General features: G+C 37.3%; 1 protein-coding gene across 7 annotated transcripts in view; it reads right to left on the minus strand.

Moving 5' to 3' along the window:
* Nucleotides 1-16,338, minus strand: part of LOC18434173 (GTP-binding protein) — an 81,436-nt gene that overhangs the window by 44,892 nt on the left and 20,206 nt on the right. For 6 of the 7 annotated variants that reach the window (XR_016047368.1, XR_016047366.1, XR_016047369.1 and 3 more), the window contains exons 3-7: nucleotides 16,184-16,286; nucleotides 15,945-16,094; nucleotides 15,704-15,836; nucleotides 15,329-15,553; nucleotides 14,907-15,166 (exon numbers count right to left, since the gene is read on the minus strand). Coding sequence is in view for 3 of the 7 variants with exons in the window: in XM_088855606.1 (XP_088711732.1) it covers nucleotides 14,907-15,166; nucleotides 15,329-15,553; nucleotides 15,704-15,836; nucleotides 15,945-16,094; nucleotides 16,184-16,286 (871 nt within the window). In the remaining 4 variants the exon portion in view is untranslated. Of the gene's footprint in view, nucleotides 1-14,906; nucleotides 15,167-15,328; nucleotides 15,554-15,703; nucleotides 15,837-15,944; nucleotides 16,095-16,183; nucleotides 16,287-16,338 lie in introns of those variants that run through there. The other variant, XM_011625046.3, reaches the window with a different exon arrangement.

The following is a 16,338-nucleotide window of genomic DNA, read 5'->3' on the forward strand; positions in this document are numbered from 1 at the left end:
TACAATAATGAATAACTCAACTTCCTGAAGGAATCAAAAGGAGAAAAACCCATGAATTGGAATGCCCAAAATTTTCTACTATTACCATAATTAGGCATAAGGGTCCAGCCATCTACCAAATAGTTAATGGAATTACATTTTCTTTTTAATTATTTTATGTACTGAAAGTATTGGATGTCTCCCAAAAGAAATGCAATGTCAATATAGAAAACTAAGCTTTTGTAATATACTCTATTACCATGGCAATCTTTGCAAACCATAATATATACTGATTTAATTGATAAAAATGTGTTTCTAAAATATTTGAAAAATAAAAGGGCCCAATTTATTTTCTTTTTCTTTTCTTTCTTTACCCCACTCAAAAAAATAACAAGGGAAAAGGAAGGGAGCATTAGACCACAGGAGTGGGGAGCCATGTGGCCATTAAGAGGCAATACTTGACCACTCACTCTACAAGTGTCTTCCTTCTCTTTCCTATATGTGCCTATATATTGGAGGGATTCTCAAGGGGTTAACGCACCTTGCACGAGCTCCTTCTCTCTCTAAAACTAGGGGCTGCAATGGACCCGAACCCGGACCCGACCCGAGACTCGACGACTGGACTCGGCCCTAGTCTGAGTATGGGTCTAAAAATTGGACCAAGCAAGCCTTATTCGCATCCAGGTCCAGGTCCAGGTCCATGTGGACCCCACCTGAATAGTGATATTACTTAAATAATATTTAATATATAACATTTTAATAATATTTAAATAAATATAACTAAAATATATAGTTATAATATTTAAATAATAACTGCATATATTATTTAATATATTTAAATAAATATAACTAAAATATATTGTTATAATATTTAAACAATAAATATATATATTATTTAATATATTTAAATATATTTTAATTTTTGGGCCAAGTCCGGGTCCCCTAAATTTTTTCCGAGTCCAAATCTAGTTTGGGTCCTATAAATTTGTTAAACCCAGACCTCTTTATCTAAGTTATGGACGAATTAACTATGCCCTTACAACATGAGGAACCATGGTGCATGTTGTTTGCAGACAACATAGTTTTCGACCTGAAACGGCGCCAACACAAAGTCAGAACTTTAGGGGGATTCTCTAGAATTAAAAGGGTTTAAAATTAGTCGAACTAAGGCAAAGTATATAGAATGCAAGTTTAGTATTAATAGGAGTAGAAACGAGGAAGTAGTTCAGATTGATGGCCAAGAAATACCAAAATAGCACAGTTTTGATATCTTAGGTCAATAATCCAAGAAAATAGAGAGATTGAATAAGATGTCGCATATAGAAGTAGAGCTGGGTGGGCGATTTAGAGATATGCAACCGCAGTTTTATGTGATAACCGCATACCAATGAAGCATAAGAGGAAGTTTTATAAGACAGTAGTGCGACCGGCTTTGCTTTATGGGGGGGGCAGAATGCTTGGCGGTTAAAATTCATTTGTCATATCATAATTGTGGTGGTCTAGATGATAGAGCTGCAAAATTTGGAATCTAAAATTCATCTTATGCGATGGGGTGTACTCATTGCAACAGGCTCTGGGCGCACCAAAACCCTGAAGTAAGGCATCTTAGAGGCTTAGGGCTCCATGACTTGGACATTTATATGTGATGTATGCAGGTTAAGAGGTAAATTTTATCCATTGTGTTTCTGACTACACAAAATATATCTTTCCTTTCTGTCATATTTAATTCCATGTCATCTACATGCACACAAATGGGAGAAAAAGAAGGTTTAAAACCTTGTTAAATAAAAAACTACAGTTTAAGAAGAAAATTTAGTGGTAATCAATTTGAGAGAGAAAAGAAGGTTTTCCAGGATGCAAAAATATAAACTTTAAAATGGACAAATAAAGCATCAGACAATTCAAGGGGCCACAAAAAACTGCAATGAGTATGAAACCTACAGATTACAAAAATAACCAAGGAATAAAAAAAGAGCATAGCACATAACAAACAGAGAAGGAGAGTAACAAAGGTGCACCTTTTATCACTTCACTTTTTCTCTTCAACGATATAGCCCCATTAGGCTTTCAGAGAGTGAGAGAGGAAGAGTGAGTATGATGAAAATTGTAATGAGTAGACACTGAGAGATTTTGGAAAAGAAATGGTGTAAAAAGAGATGTTGGTGAGGATAGTATGAGAGAATGAGCGAAAGTGGAGAGAATAAGGAAAGAGAAAATGAAGAAGAGAAAAAAATGTTGATATTCTACTTGTAGTGTTTGGTAGCGGTAGTCTTGGGGCATTCGAATATTGAAAATTGTTCTTTAAACACGCACCTTTTCATCTAGGGGTGCCTTTTTTGTAGTTTGGATTTTACCCCGAGGCTTTTGCATAAGGTAACTCATAGTAATGGGATGCATCTTTTAAAAAAGGCGTCTCCATGCCTATTTAGAGAGATTTTTTAGGAAACTATTCTACCTCTCATGTATTTTTCTCTCTCCCCCTCTCTCTCACATGATGTACTTTTCTCTCGTCCCCTCGCTCACATCTTTTTTACAAAATGGTAGTGATTGCTTTTTTTAGAAAAAAAAAAAAATTGGATTTTGATGAAGAGATTCAATGGTTTGTGGTAGTAGATAATATAGTAGTAGATAAAAAAGGACCATATGCCTAGAGATAATATAGGGCAAGTGACTTTAAATAGGGGTTAAGTGACTTTAAATAGGATAACTACTATCAGAGACATTTTTTTTAAAAAGTGCATCCTGTTACTATGAGCTTTAAAATCCAAACTGCCAAAAGACACCACTAGATGAGAACCAATTGAATAAAAAAGTTGAAAAATATGATATAGAGAGGGAAATACGTGAGAGAGATAGTGAAAGGAATATGAGATCTAAGAAAGATAAATGTGAGAAATTTTAGGGTAGAAAAAGTAGGAAAGTAAATGAGTAAGAGAGATGACATAGAGAGATACCGTGAGAGGGAGGGGGAGAGAGAAAAATACGTGAGGAATAGAACGGTTTCCTAAAAAACTCTCTCTAGATAGACATAGAAAAGCCTTTTGAAAAAGTACGCACTGTTACTATGAGTTTTTAAAATCCAAATTGCCAAACAGACGCCCTCTAGATGAAAAGGTACGAGTCTAAAGAATGGATTTCAAAATTTGAATGCCCCATAACTACCGCTACCAAACATTACAAGTAGAATAGCAACATTGTTTTCGCTCCTTCATTTTCTCTTTCCTCATTCTCTCTACTCTTGCTCATTATTATCTTCACCAACATCTATTTTTACACCATTTATTTACCAACATCTCTCTCTTTCTCTAATAATTACAATTTCCATCATACTCACTCTTCTTCTCACACTATTTGAAAGCCTAATGGGACCATATTGTTGAAGAGAAAAAGTGAAGTAATAAAATGTACATCCTTATCCCTCTCCTCCTCTGAATGAATGTTTTATGCTCTTTTTTTATTCATTGGTTTTAGATGGAAATTCTTGGGGCTCTTTTGAGAGAGAGAGTTGGGACCACCAATTTCCACTTGAAAACTGTAGCTTGAAAGCCACCTTCTCGATTTGAAAACGACCAAAATGCTCATGGTTAATTTGAAGATGCAATTCCCTAAGAACCCATATTTTCCTCATGGCTAGAAACTTGATCCACAAAATGGGACCACCTCTAATTTCAATACCCTCTTTGAAGATTTTGTAGGAATTTCTGATGAAAAATCTAAGCCACAAAATGAGAAGCCTTGCAACTAGAACTCCTTTGAAGATTCCAATTAAAAAAATTTCACCGATATCAATAACAACCCATTTGACGAATGTACCCAAATATCAGTACAAAAATAAAATAAAATAAAATTCCAACAAAACATTTGACCCACAAAGAGAAACCACTGCAACTTCAATGGCTCATCTTAAGATTCTTGCCAAAAACAAAGTTTATCAAACAAACGGACCTGCAACTTTAAAACCAATTTTGAAGGTTCTAACAAGTTTTTTCAAATTGCAAATGATTATAGAGAGATATTGAGCAAGGGTGAGAGAGGATGAGCACGCATGCTTTCAAAGTTATAGATCGAGAGAACTATGGGATGGGCGTGCTAAAAGAAAGAGAGAGTTTTGTAGCAAGACAAGGTGAGAGAGAGGGTGGTGAAGTAGAGGTATGAGAGAGAGATATCTCATTGCTTATTTCAAGAGAGAGACTATGGTCTAACATGAGTGGAAGAGGTGTTAGAGGGTAGACGAGGATAAAAGAGAGAAGGGAAAAAGATGAGTTGGGGACAAGAGATGAGAGACAAATAGTACGACAACAAATAAAAGAGTCCAATTTGGATCCTTTCTTATAGTGGAGAATTAGAACAAGGATGAGAGAGGCAATAGCAACATCCCCTCTGATCTTGGATTCTAAGAATGCATTTTTTGTTGGAGAGAACAGAGCAATGGCATTATATATAATACGATAAGGCAAAGAAGAAGAATAGGGAGAGGGGAGGGGAGGGAAAACAAGGGTGGGTGCTGACGAATAATATAACAAAAAGCGGGTGGGCATGAAAGGCAAAGCATAAGAGCCCAAATATGGCAAGCATATTAATTTTTAATTAAATGCAACCCACCACTGGAGCAGTAAGAGCTTGCCTGGCCATGCCAGCTGCATGATAAGGTTAATTACAACAAACAAATTGTGCTTCACTAATTCTTTCTATAACGGCTTTTGTTTTTGTCAATCCTCTATTTGCTCACATTTGCTAATTGAAATCTTTGTTATTCTTAAATTCTCATTGTATATCTATGCAATCTCCCATTGCAAGAAGATGTGATTAGTTGAGTGAACACTTATCGCGTATCCAAATAATTGTGTTACATTGATGTCTTCAAACTATGGAAAATTTACCATAATAGAAAATAGAATGCTTATTTAGAGAGAGATTTTTTAAGAAACCATCCTATCACATATTTTTTTCTCTCCCCCTCTCTCTCAAGTGTTTTTTACAAAATGATAGCGATTGCATTGTTTTTAAGAAAAAAGTTTTTTTTGGGGTTTAGACTTTTACTGAAGATATTTAACAATTTGAAGAAATGATGTTTATTTCTCTTTGGGATGGTAAGGAGATGCAACCCGTCATTTTCCTTTTTTTATATCTCTCATAGTAGTTATCTCGATTGTCTTCACACAATGCCCCTATTTAAAGTCACTTGCCCAACATTATCTCAAGGCATAGGGTCTTTTTTTTTTTGGACACTTGTCCACCCCTTAACCTTCGCCTACTATTACATTATTACGCGAAGGTTAAGGGGTGGACAAGTGTCAAAAAAATAAAAGAGGACCCACTGCCTAGAGATAGTGTAGAGCAAGTGACTTTAAATAGGTGTTAAGGGTGAGCATTGTGTAAAGAAATCAAGATAACTACTACGGGAGATAAAAAGGAAAACAAAGGGTTGCATCTTCTTACCATCGTATAGATAAATAAATATCCTTTCCTCAAACCGTTGAATCTCTTCACAAAAAATAAAATAAAACTTAACAAAAAAAACAATCACTACCATTTTATAAAAAACATGTGAGAGAGAAGGGAAGAGAGAAAAATACGTCATGTAAGTAGGAAGAGAAAAATTCGTCATGTGAGAAAGAGGGGAAGAGAAAAATACGGGTTGCATCTCCATGGCCATCGCATAGATTTATAGACATCCTTTCCTCAAACCGTTGAATCTCTTCACCAAAAAAAAAAAAAATCGCTACCATTTTATAAAAAACATGTGAGAGAGAGGGGAAGAGAGAAAAATACGTCATGTAAGAGTGGGGGAGAGAAAAATACGTCATGCGAGAACGTGGGGGAGAGAGAAAAATACATGATAGATTTAATGGTTTCCTAAAAATCTCTCTCTAGATAGGCATAGAGACAACTTTCTAAAAAGGTGCATCCATTTTATAAAAAACATATGAGAGAGAGGGGGAGAGAGAAAACTATGTGAGAGATAGAATGATTTCCTAAAAAATCTCTCTCTATATAGGCATAGAGATGACTTTTTAAAAAGGTGCATCCATTTTGTAAAAAACACGTAAAAGAGGGGAGAGCAAAAAATACATCATGTGAGAGAGAGGGGGAGAGAGAGAAATACATGAGAGAAAATGGTTTCCTAAAACAGCTCTCTCTAAATAGGCATAGAGACGTCTTTCAAAAAGGTGCATCACGTTACTATGAATTATTAAAATCCAAACTGCCAAAACGACACCCCTAGATGATAGTCAATTGAATAAGAAAGTTGAGAGATATGATATTGAGAGAGAGAAATACATGACAGAGATAGTGAAACGAAAATGAGATTTAAGAAGGATAAATGTGAGATAGTTTAGGGGAGTAAAATTAAGAACGTAAATGAGAAAGAGAGATGACATAGAGAGAAATACGTGAGAGAGAGGGGGGAGAGCAAAATACGTGAGAAAGAGAATGGATTCATAAAAAAACTCTCTAGATAGACATAGAGACACCTTTTGAAAAGGTGCATCTCGTTAGTATGAGTTTTAAAAATCCAAACTGCCGAAAATACACCCCTAGACAAAAACGTGTATGTCTAAATAACGATTTTCAAAATTCGAACGCCCCATAACTACCACTACCAAACACTACAAGTATAATATCAACATTGCTTTCTCTACTTCATTTTCTTTGTTCTCATTCTTGGTACTCTCGCTCATTCTCTCATTACTATCCTCACCAACATCTATTTTTACACCATTTCTTTCCCAACATCTCCGTCTTTCTCTACTAATTACATTTTTCATCATACTCACTTTTCCTTTCACACCCTCTGAAAGCCTAAGGGGACCATATCGTTGAAGACAAAAAGTGAAGTAATAAAAAGTACACCTTTATCCCTCACCTTCTCTATATGTATGTCTTCCACTGTTTTTTTTAGTCCTTGGTAATATACGTAATCTATAGGTTTCATACTCATTGCATTTTTTTGCGGCCCCTTGAATTGTCTGATGCTTTACTGTTCCATTTTTAAATTTTATATTTCTGCAGTATTAAGCTTGGAAAACCTATGGTCATCATGAACATAAAGATGCAAAATATACTTATTTGTGTCTATCTACTTTTAAGCTTTAATTTAGTTCTTAATTTGATTGAGGGAAATTAATTGAGAAGGATGGTCATGATTCGCATAATTTGTGGCTGTTTTTTGTGGTTATCCGATCATTTAGACAGCTATATGGTGCATTATTTACTTGGAGTTTGTATGGACAAGAAATTCTTGGGGCTCGTTAGAGAGAGAGTTAGGACCACCAATATCCACCTAAAAATTGTAGCTAGAAAGCCACCCTCTCAGTCTGAAACCACCCAAATGCTCATGATTTATTTGAAGATGTAGTTTCCTGAGAACCCAATAGAATGACGCGAATCAGAGTCAAACTCAAAGTTGGAGCGTAATAATGAAGCTGCCTTGACCTCTAGTTCTACACACGCTCCGTGTTGGGAGCCTCATGTTTAGGATAATTGATTATTGGATTTAATTGATCTACATGATTTGAAGGAGAACGAGGTTAATTTTGATGTAGATTGTATCGAAAATCATCTGGACGAAGATTGGTATTTGCCACCAATTTTTTATACATACTTAGATTTTGAACAAGATCTTGTAAGAGATCCAATCACTAATGATGATAATTTAGATTTTGTGGTTAAATTGATATTTGACGAAGAAAAAGATGAAGGACACAAAGAGGAATCAATATGTGAACTTTATCGAAAGTTCTCATCTCGAAGATGCTCCCATGGTGGTAAACAATTTCTATCGACAGTGACCCATTCCTTGAGGGTTTAAGTGCACAATCACAATGATTTAATTAGTGCAAAAACCCACAAGTCCCAAGATCGCATTTACTATATTTAAGATAAAGAAGGTTGTAGGACTAATGCAAATTTGATCTTAACACATTTCAAAACTCGAGGATGAGTTTTCTCCGACCCGAGGAGAATGATGCATATCAAGAATGGGTTGATTCAAAACTTTATTTTTAGTTTTTATTATTTTATTTTTTGAGTTATGGGTAGATTTGTTGATTAATCTTTAGGAATTTTAGTTAAGAAAAGTTTTTGTTTTTAGGGTACAGTTTTTAGTTTTAGGGAACTTATCCTTTGTTTATCTTTTGTTTCAAGAAAGATCTATCTTTTAAGGTTGGACGTCATCTTTAGGTTTAGAAGGTAAGAGTTGTGATAAGAGTCTGTTTGTTTTAATAGGCATGTCTTTTATAAGGGCTAGGAGGTGATCTCTAAGAGAAAGGAAAGATATGAGTTTTTTCTTTTTTTTAAAGAGATAAGGACTGAGGATATGGTTCTTGGAAGAGTAGAAAGGCGAATCAAGATTCATGTAGCCGACCCCAAATAATTGGGAAAAGGCTAGGAGAATGATGTTGAAGAAAAAGATAAGAGGGAAAAGGAAGATTATGGAATGGGAAGCACCTGGATAGAAGGTTATCAATTAGGGAAAGAATGGCTTACGTTTTATTTGGAAGGGAAATTTTTTAAAACAAAGTGGTTGTTATAAAAGCACATCATTCAATGTAAAAGGGATGGTTTTTTGATTGAATGAATGAAAAGTTTTATTGTAGACAGACTCTTCTCTTGTGTTTCATGTTGATTGCTTCTTTCTTTTCCGATGCATCAACGTAGGTTTGGCTCCAATAGGCGATAAGTTGAGAAAAAGTATACTACGTTAGGCTGGCCATGTGCAGCGCAGACCCAATACAACACCTGTTAGGAGGTGCGAGTTGGTTCAAGTGGAAGGCTCAAAAAGGGCAAATGGTAGGCTCAAATGGACGTGATTGGAAGTAATGAGAAAAAATACGGGGCCCTATAACCTCACTGAGTGTATGGCCCTTGATAGAGCAGAATGGCAGCCCAAGATTCGTGTAGCCAACCCCAAATAATTGGGAAAAGGCTATGATGATAATGATTCAAATATTTTGAAATGTTGTGATTGAGAGATAGAATGGATTGATAAAGATGCTTTTCTTAATAAGTTATTCCATAACTTGCGATTTTTCCCTATTTTCTACATATCAAATATTTCATGGGAATGGGTTAAAGAAATTAAAGGATAATGGTTCTAATACATTCCCTTTAATCATGATGGTTGATATAGAGAATGGGTGAATAAGATCTCTTCACCCCACAGGTCTTCTAAGATTGATAGTTAAGATTAAGTCTCCACAAGGATGGTAAACCCTAGACCCCCAAACCCTAGTTCTGCACTATAAATACCCTCCATGGGGGATAATCTCTACATACCTCTCTCCCTTGACCTAGCTCTTTCTCTCCCCTTTCTAAAAGTGGCACGCCATTCTCTTCTCCCTCTCTTTCTCTCTCATCTCAACTCTCTCTCTACATTAAGGTAAGGAGGGGTGCCACATCCCATGCAAGTCTAGGAAGGGCGGCATGCCCCAGCTTGCACTAAAAGCCTAGAATAGAAGAAAGGTACCCTATCCCATATTGTGGTATATGCTTTAAAGTTACGGTGTACCTAGGCTTCCCACAACATGAGACCAAGTTGAGGACCTCAATCCCGTGCACCATGGTTCAAGGCACCCCAAGTGGGGTGTATCAAGTCCTTGGGGGTAACCCCAGGTAAGGTATATCAGTATATGGTATTTACTCGCTTCCATACTTCCTTCATCTCATATTTGTGATATGTAACTTTGTTTATGAGTTGAACGAAATTTATGTAAGTGGCATGCAAGTGAGAATCCTTGGCCTAATTTTTGTTTAGTTATTGGATTAAAAGTTCTAATTTGGATTTGTTTAGTTATTGGATTAAAAGTTCTAATTTGGACACTAGTAAATGTTCTAGCCAATATAAATAAAGAAAACTGAGAAAATTTTTAAACCGCATATACTTAGCTGAATCACAAAGTCCACCTTTCAAAGAGTAAATTTCTAAATAGGGACCTAAAAGAAGAAATTTACATGAAACAACCTGAGGGCTTCAAACAAAAGTAAAAAGAAAAACTGATGTGTAAACTTAAAAAATCCTTTTATGGCTTTAAATAAGCATCAAAGCAATGAAACATTAATTTTCAAGAGACCTTGCCCAAAGCCGGTTTCGTGCCTAACCAGGAGAACTATTGTGTGTGTGTATATATATATATATATATATATATATACGCAACCCCTATGGGCGAAAATGAACAGTGATTTCACCCATAAAGGCATCACCGTCAGAAAAAATCTGGTTGCGTGCGTTTTTCGACCGTCACGGGCCTAGCATGTCTGTGGCGGTACCGTCACGGGCATACTAGGTCCATGACGGTCAAAAAATCACGCGGAGCCATAACGGACAGCGTTTGGGTAGTCCATTCAATAAACAGCCATGGACATAGCAAATCTGTGGCGGTGACGAAAAACTGTAACATTTCGCCTATAGGCATTTTTTAGGTTTTTCATATATATATATATATATATATATATATATATATATATATATATATATATATATATATATGGAAGTGATGTTGTATTCATCTCTCTATATGCGAATGATAAGTTAATCGCCAGTAGTTCAATGACCCTTGGATTGGAAACAAAAGCTTTCTTGTCCCAGCATTTTGATACGAAAGATCATGGAATGGCACCATATGCTTTGGGAATTGAGATCACATGGAACAGAAGAGAAAGAACGATTCAATTATCCCAAAAGACATACCGCAAGAAAATACTGGAAAGATTTGAAAAGGAAAATTGTTAGCCCTATATTAACGCTATTGATAAGAAGACCAAGTTAAAGTCCAGCCATGTGTCCCGTAATCTAGGAGAAGAAGAAAAAGAAGAGACAATGCAAAGAATCCCATAAAGAAGTGCAGTCGGGTCACAGATGAATGCCATGTTAGAAACGAGACCAGACTCATTTGTTATGAGTATGATTAGTAGGTTCCAAAGTAATTCAGACATGGAGCACTAGAAAGCAATTAAAGGAGTTATGCGACATTTGAAGGGAAATGTTGATCTTGCACTCACTTATGGAGCGGCACGGACATACAGATATAGGGATATTCATATGTGTACTATTAGGGCGATCCAAATGAGATGAAGTTCACATCCAGGGTATCTTCACACTTGTCAGTGGAGTCGTTTGCTGGTGCTCAAGGCAATAGGACATTGTTGCACTCTCAACTATGGAGCTAGAGTATGTGGCTTGTCAAGTAGTCTAGTAACTCAGATTTGATCTAGCAATGGTTCAAAAAATGGTCCACCCAGCGCCTAAACGCCCTGAACCAAAACACCGCACGCCCAGACCCAGGCAGCCCAACACGAGTAGATGTACCTGGGCGGGCACCTAGGCAGGCGCCCAGGAGGACGACCAGAAGGGCTAGCCAGGTGCCTAGGCGTGAGCCCAGGGACGTGGGCTCTTTTTTTTTTCCTTTTTTTTCTTTTTCGCCAAAAGGGAAAAGGGGGTATCTTTGACCCCCAAAAAAGGTTTAAATAGGTTATGGGAGTTATTTTTAACCCCTAAAGTTAAAAGAACAATTTCATAAACCCTTAATGTCTTAGCTATACCTATTTCTGAGAATCAAAAGGATTTTTTATGGTTTGACGAAGCTTCCTAAACTTTTTCACTTAGTAATATGGAGAGTTGGAGATTATCATCCTATGAAACTTTTAAATTTTGTGTGGTTTGAATTTGAAATTTTGAACAAGTTTATTCTCAACATGCGATGTATCATATGTTTGTAAATAAAAAAATATATTACAATAATACAACATTTTCAAATGCAATAAATTACAAAATTGACACAAATATATGAATATATTTTTTATATATATAGAACTTGTACTACAGAGCGCCCAAGGTTCTAGGCGCCCGCTTAGGCGATGGGCGTTGGGCGCCAGGTCAGCCGCCTAGCGTTTTTTGAAACCTTGTGATCTAGTGAAGTGACTGTGAGAAATTTATGCAATAACCAGGCGGCAATTTATGTTCCTAAACAGCCACATTTCACAAGAATCAAGGCACATTAAGGCGGACTACTACCACACTCACAACAAGATCCGAGCAGGAGAGATCAAAGTTCTTATCACCCAATAGAGGCTATGTTAGCAAATCCTTTGACAAAAGGATTGATGGCAAATATATTTACCAAGCATGTATATGGGATTGGCTTGAGAGAGACTGAGAGGGAGTGATTATACGGCCTTCAAAGGCCAAGTGGGAGATGTTGGGGTTTATAGCCTTTAAAGACCATGAGTGCATGCATATATGATTTATAATGAATTATGCACTTCATTGAGAGTATATGTTGACTGAACAAGGGTTAGGCAGTCTATGGCCTTGGTCATGCCCCAAACCCTTATCTTTAGGAATATGGCACTACCAAAAAAGGTTTAGGGATGGTCATCCCTTGTTGAGGTCGAAGAGACGCCCAAGGATGCATTATAGGTCAGAATAGCTCTGTAGTCTCCTGTGTGTGGATGTAGGACTATGAGAGAAAGGGCTAATTCCTCAACAAACTTTTGCACCGCATATACATATAACAAATTAACAACTGCATTACAACAAAGCAAGACTGGAAGGGAATACGTATACATGTGCATGGAGAGTCCTAACACTATAATAATAGGTGCTTGACTTGCTTTTAAGGGGGCACTGCAAGAATCCACATTCCGTGACAGCTTTGACGAGCCTCTGCATGAGACTGTGGGTAAAGGTGTTAATGGGCTAGGTAGTCCGAGGAGGCCCAGCCGGCCCAGCCCTAAACAACCATGGCTTGGGAAACAAAATGTAGCCAAGGGCTGGCCTAAGACCAAGTCACAAGGCCCTGAGGGTCGGCTCATGACAGGGCTGGCCCGTGTCAGTCCAGCACGACCTTCTTTTTCCTTTACTTGGTTTATGTTTCAATCTATCTAGCACGACTCAGACCCGCTCGGGTAAGGCCGGGCTTGGATCAAGGCCACTTTGGCCCCGTCAGGGCTGAGCAGGGCCAGCCTGCCTAGCCCAGCCCCTTAGGGACCAGGCCTAAGCTAGGGCCAAGGCCAGTCTAGCCCAAACCCAACCCATTGCCGCCTTAAGTCTGTGGATCATAGGTCTCGTTGCCGCGGTTTTAAAAGACAATCGTGAATCACTGTCACTAGGTCCGGTGGAGTGCCCTTGCAATCACTCACTTTGACCAATTGGTACTAGTCTACTTCTAAATATTTTATTTTTAATATTAGAAATATTTTTGTGAATTTTAGAAATTTTTCAATTTTTTTTAATCATTTCCTATTGTAAGTTCCTTAAAAAGGATATTTCTGAAGATATTGTAGCGTGTAGGGGCATAGGTTGGGCCCTTGGATCCAGCCCCATATGTGGGTGTGCCACATCCCATGGGTGAGGCATGGGGCCCACATGTCACCCATAGGGGTGGCACGCCTCTCTCCTTTCTTGTTTCAGATTTCTGTTTTAGTTAAAATCTGTTTTAAGTTCAGTTAGATAATCTTTCTAAAAGAAAAGATTATGTGTGCTTACTTCGTGAGAGTTAGTTTTGACCTAAATTTCATTATTTTGACTTCCTACAATTTTAAAGAGATAAATAAGGAAGTTCTATAATGTTTTTTAGAATCGTCTAGCGCTAATTAGACTAGAACGGTAAGTGGGTCAAATATTAAAGGGATAAAGTTCTTAATATAATCCTTTAAATCATGATGGTTGATTTACAGGATGGATGTCACATTTAATTCACTCACACCTCATAGGTTTCCTAAATTCCTATTGGTCTAGGTAAGTCATAATTGGATAGGCATAATTGGATAGGCATAACTTTGGGGAGAGTTGAGGCCTATACAACGAGGGGAACCCCCTCCATTCTTAAGACAAATCCTAAGCATCTCTCTCTCTCTCTCTCTCTCTCTCTCTCTCTCTCTCTCTCTCTCTCTCTCTCTCTCTCTCTCTCTCTCTCTCTCTCTCTCTCTCTCTCTCTCTCTCGATTTCTCTCTCCTTCACTCCCCACTCTCATCTCATCTGTCTAGCTCTCCCTATCCACTCTCTCTTGATTTCTCTCTCCTTCATGCCCCACTCTCATCTCATCTCTCTAGCTCTCTCTCTCTCTCTCTCTCTCTCTCTCTCTCGGTGGCACACCACCATAAGAAAAAGGGGGTGGAATGCCTAACCCTAGTTAGGGTTTAAAGAGAGAGGCACAAACAGCCCTAGAAAAGGGAGGTGCAAAGGGGTTCCAATAAACCCTAATTGTTTTTTATGCTCTCTAGAAACTTAGTTTGAGATATTGCCTAAGGAAGCTCCCCAGCTCTAAAAATTCATCAAGACCAATCGGAACAAAATGTGCCATTGGTTAGGAAATCGGGTATAGGGTATACTAAGTCCTATGGGGGTGAACCTACGCACATTCGAGTAAGTCTTCCTGGCTGTTAGCTTTTATTTTCAGTCATATTTGCATGTTTATTCTGAATATCTAGGAACATTAGCTGTAACTAAATTGCTAATAGAAGCATGGCATTCATTCCTAGATTGTGTTTATTTAATTTGGCAATAAAAGAAAAAGTCCTAGGGTTATATTTCAGGTATCAATTTTCATTTACAGCAGTATATTGTGGCCCTTGTGAGTGGAATTCAGATTCAACAATAATGAAAACAAAAAGAAAATCCTTTCATAATCTAGAAATCCACACAGCCACATCTTTCAATCCAAACAACAAAAACCATTTATACGAAAATGTTTTTAGTAAAAAATGTATTTCACAAGAAATAGTTTGTTTTTTTAACAATTTTTTCCAAGGACCCAACAGGGGCTTAAGGACACCACATCATTCCAAAAAGATAACAAAGAGGCAGGCAATCTCAAAAGGTGGAGCAACAATCATATAGCAATGAGAGCATTAGGAGCATTTTCAAGCCAAATAATTATGAGTCATAAATATCATTTGAGAATCAAATATAAAAGTCATAGTCTTACCCTCCATCTTTTGGATCATATATTCCTCTAGAAGAGGGCGAAGGGCTTCATAGAGTTCCACCATGCCAAATCCCGTTTCTGCCGAGATTGGTATAGGATCACCAAAACCTAGACTATGAGCTTCTGCTACCACTCCAGTAAGGGATCCACTATGCTCATCCAATGATTCAGATTTATTCATCACCAAGACGATACGGATTCCCGGTGCATTCTTGCGCAACCACTTCCCCACCTCCAGATCTAGTGGTTGGAGTCCATCTCTAATCACATGAAACAATGATAGAAAACGTAGAGAGGTAATCCACATAATTCAACTCCACAAAAGCATAATTCATCACAAGCAATAATGAAAAGCATTAGCAAGTCTACCTACAAATTAACTAACAGAAACTCTCAAACGTTCAGACAAGCATGAAGCAAACCTAGCATCTGTCAAGAATATTGCAAAATGAGATCTTGCCAACACATTTGCAGTCATTCCAGCAGTTCTATCAAGAATACTTCCTGAAGTGGCTACCATTTCTAAACCAGCTGAATCCAATACTTTAAATCTGAGATCGCCTAATTTGGCAACACCTTCTCGTATGTCCCGAGTAACATGATCATCTAGAGTGTTGTAAACAAGAGCTTCTCTCCTTCGTATTAAACTGAAAAATTGCAAAAGAAGACACAAGTAGGGCTTACAATAACATAGATGTAAAATTCTAGAATAGTTACACAAGAACAATTTTCACACTAAATAAAATAAGGATGAGATTAGTACAACAAAAACAAGTTATTGTCCTGCTTTGTCGTACCGGTTAAAGAGCGCCGACTTGCCAACATTAGGGCGCCCAACAAGTATCGCGGACGGGAGCATCCCTATATCAACTTTGCTGAATTCCACCATTGGTTTTATGATATTTTCCTTGCCTTCCATCTCATGATTATCTTCAATATTAGAATAAAACACCAATCATGATATTACATTATCATTTGACATCACCATTAAGAACATAAACCATAATATAGTAATTACTAGGACGAGATAAGTTTTACCCAAGATTCTTGAATGTGCAGATTCTCCTTTCACTCCAAATTCCAAGGCCGTGGAAAATCTCGACAAGGGGAAAATACTTCTATAGTAATTTTCTTTTCTTGCTTCCAAACTTGCGCTTGTAGCAAACTGGGTGATTCGTGAAAATGCCCCTAAGAAAGTTAAAACATATCCTGCTAACGTTAACTAAAATAAAAGTATACTTGCATTCAAATAAACATATTTTACCATGACCATGTACCTACAACAGGAAGCTTGCTATTTTTCTTCTCCCCGAAGCCATACGGATGACGGTATCTCAAGAAGCATTTATTTGTATCAATAGATGATCCGCAAACAATTTTCTGCAAAGAAACGTAAACAAAAATCAGAGGACAAATGTGAACATGCTCTAGT

This window comes from Amborella trichopoda, chromosome 13 (genome assembly GCF_054954075.1).
Source record: "Amborella trichopoda isolate Santa Cruz 75 chromosome 13, AtrichopodaSantaCruz75HAP2 v2.0, whole genome shotgun sequence".
In the NCBI taxonomy this organism is placed as follows: domain Eukaryota; kingdom Viridiplantae; phylum Streptophyta; class Magnoliopsida; order Amborellales; family Amborellaceae; genus Amborella; species Amborella trichopoda.